At 39.0% G+C, this 2,500-nt stretch overlaps 1 protein-coding gene across 1 annotated transcript in view; it reads right to left on the bottom strand.

The window, feature by feature from the left end:
• The window catches only part of LOC122266961 (uncharacterized), a gene marked incomplete at its 3' end in the record, with an annotated part of 70,805 nt that overhangs the window by 22,402 nt on the left and 45,903 nt on the right, over positions 1-2,500 (bottom strand). Inside the window, exons 29-32 of the mRNA XM_086541467.1 lie at positions 1,874-2,128; positions 1,340-1,669; positions 951-1,175; positions 308-675 (exon numbers count right to left, since the gene is read on the bottom strand). Coding sequence (XP_086397593.1) covers positions 308-675; positions 951-1,175; positions 1,340-1,669; positions 1,874-2,128 — 1,178 coding nt within the window. The remainder of the gene's footprint in view (positions 1-307; positions 676-950; positions 1,176-1,339; positions 1,670-1,873; positions 2,129-2,500) is intronic.

The following is a 2,500-nucleotide window of genomic DNA, read 5'->3' as shown; positions in this document are numbered from 1 at the left end:
ATATATGTTTATTTATATATATATATATATTTATTTATTTATATATTATATATATACATATATGGATATATATATGGATATATATATATATATATATATATATATATATATATATATATATATATATAAATATATGTATATGCATGTATGTATAAGTATATATATATATATATATATATATATATATATATATATATATACTTATACACACTCACACACACACACACATATATATATATATATATATATATATATATATATATATATATATATATATATATTCATATATAAATGTGTATATATATATGTGTGTGTGTGTGTGTGTGTGTATAAAAATATGAATCAAATGTTTTCTCATAGATTTTCTCTGCTGGAAATAAAATAATTTTTTTCTACCTTCAAATTCCACGACATTTGATTTCGTCACAATGGAGTCAGCACTCAAAGCCATCAGCAAAATCTTAAATTCTGTTACTTGAGGCTCCACCTTAAATACGCAGGTGTTAAGAGAACGGCCAGTGATTTCACAGGCGAGCGGCTTCGGTGTCAGGACCTCTGTGTCTGTGTAGAGTTTTGCTTCCATTCTGATCGACGTATCGGAGAATTCGGCAGCGACAATCAGGTCCTCCTTGGGCACTCCGATGTAGTTCAGCTGAACCGATGGATCGACCAGAACTGCCAGAGTGGAAACAGCTTTGATCAGTCGTCATTTCTACACTCAACTGAACTCTTTGCTTTCAAGTTTTTCTTTTCTTTAAACACAATCCTGCTCTCTTAATATCACGGTCACCACTTGAAGTGCCTCCAAGCAAAAATAAAAGAAAGCACAAAAACGGGGGTTAAAAATGAAATGAGATACGCTCACAATGCTAAAGGAATCAGGCGAACATCCTCTCAGGCGGTTTTTATGATTCCCTTATCATTTTATTCCATTTTGCCATCAAACTTACCCTCAGGCACTATGTACATTGCTGTCATGTCACACTGCTCGACAGTTGGGTTGGCCATCCTGCACACTTCAGGAGGCTCCTTGATGTTCTCTGGTTCCAAGTAATAGCAGACTGTACTAGCTGGACACGTGAAACCATTCACTTTGACTGTCATTGCACTTGTTTCCACTTTTAGGGACTGGAATGCTTCTGTTCCTACTTTCGTCATCCGTGGGAGCTTGATCTCTGTTGGAATGTAGGAAGGCAAGTGCCATTTGTAATAATGGTGTAGTAATGACTCAATTTACGAAGGCAACTATGCACATACCTTTACATTCAACTGATCAGGCTCAGTATCACTATCCCTGGCAGGAGCATTATGACTGCTACAGGTCAAAGTTTTGATTTACCTTCGAAGGTGACCAAGGACTTCCCAAAGGCCAGAGCGTCGGAGTCTACGCCGGAGTCCGAGTGTGCAATGACCATCACCGTCACTTCGACGTTCGTCTTCGGTGCTTCGACGTCTTCGAATGTTATGACGTTTCCTGCGTGTATGACGTCATTGAAGTCTGCGAACGCGATGTGTTGAACGCTCTCGCTACCAGCAAGGGGTTCGAGTACCACATACTCCAGATACTTTGCCCCTTCAACCTCTGTGTCGGACGAGATCGTCAGCTGCACTTGACCACCCACTGTCGAGACTTTGGAGATTCGTGCAATGGAGAGGGGTGTCGTGGTATCTTTAGAAGGAGAAACTCGGTTAGGTTTTCCTGCTTCCTTTATCTATTCGCATGGCTGTTCCTCTAACAGTAAGGTAGTAGAAGAAATATAAAAGCTTACTTGCTATTTCAAAGGTCAAGAAAGAAATGTGTAACAACCAAGTTTATACATTTGCCTTGAAGGTATATCTATAAATCTACTTAAGATACCTTCCATTGACTTACCTTGATGTGGTGACACAGAGATCGACACAGCTGTCTTATCTTTCGTCACTTTTACCCAGTGAACTGTCCCTGTGCTTAACTTGGTGAAATAAGCTTTGCATGTCCTAATTTCACGTCCACATGTTATGGACGTCTGTGTGAAGGCACCCGAAACGTCCTCCTCAACGCTGACAATGAAGGTTTGTTCGCTGGAGGTGCGCCACCTGACTTCGAGGTCAGTGCCGTCGTTGAAGTGCTGGACGCTAGTCATGAAATCTTAAAAGAAAAGAGAAGGCTCATATTTTGGGTTATCAGGGATTTTTTCACTATCCACAAAGAGTGGATAGTTCTCTCTCTCTCACTTTTACCATAGAATCTCTCTCTCACTCACTCTTACCAAAGAATCTGTCTCTCTCTCTTTATGAGATTATATAGTATGCTTATATATGATATTAATATATTAATAAATTAATATACAAATATTACATGAATCACAGTCTACTTAGGCAATCGATGGGTCAGATCAGGTCAACTTCAGGTCAAATTCCCACAAAGTTGCCTTCCCAAGTACCTTGACCCTCAAACCAGCTAAAATACCTTAGACTGCCACATCCCCAACATTCCAGACTACCTTCCCGCATAACCACT

The sequence above is a fragment of the Penaeus japonicus genome, unplaced genomic scaffold, assembly GCF_977035675.1.
Source record: "Penaeus japonicus unplaced genomic scaffold, GWHDUDI00000001_assembly GWHDUDI00000011, whole genome shotgun sequence".
Classification (NCBI taxonomy): domain Eukaryota; kingdom Metazoa; phylum Arthropoda; class Malacostraca; order Decapoda; family Penaeidae; genus Penaeus; species Penaeus japonicus.
The sequence above is the reverse complement of the archived record's forward strand: the minus strand, read 5'-3'. Positions and strand labels throughout refer to the sequence as shown.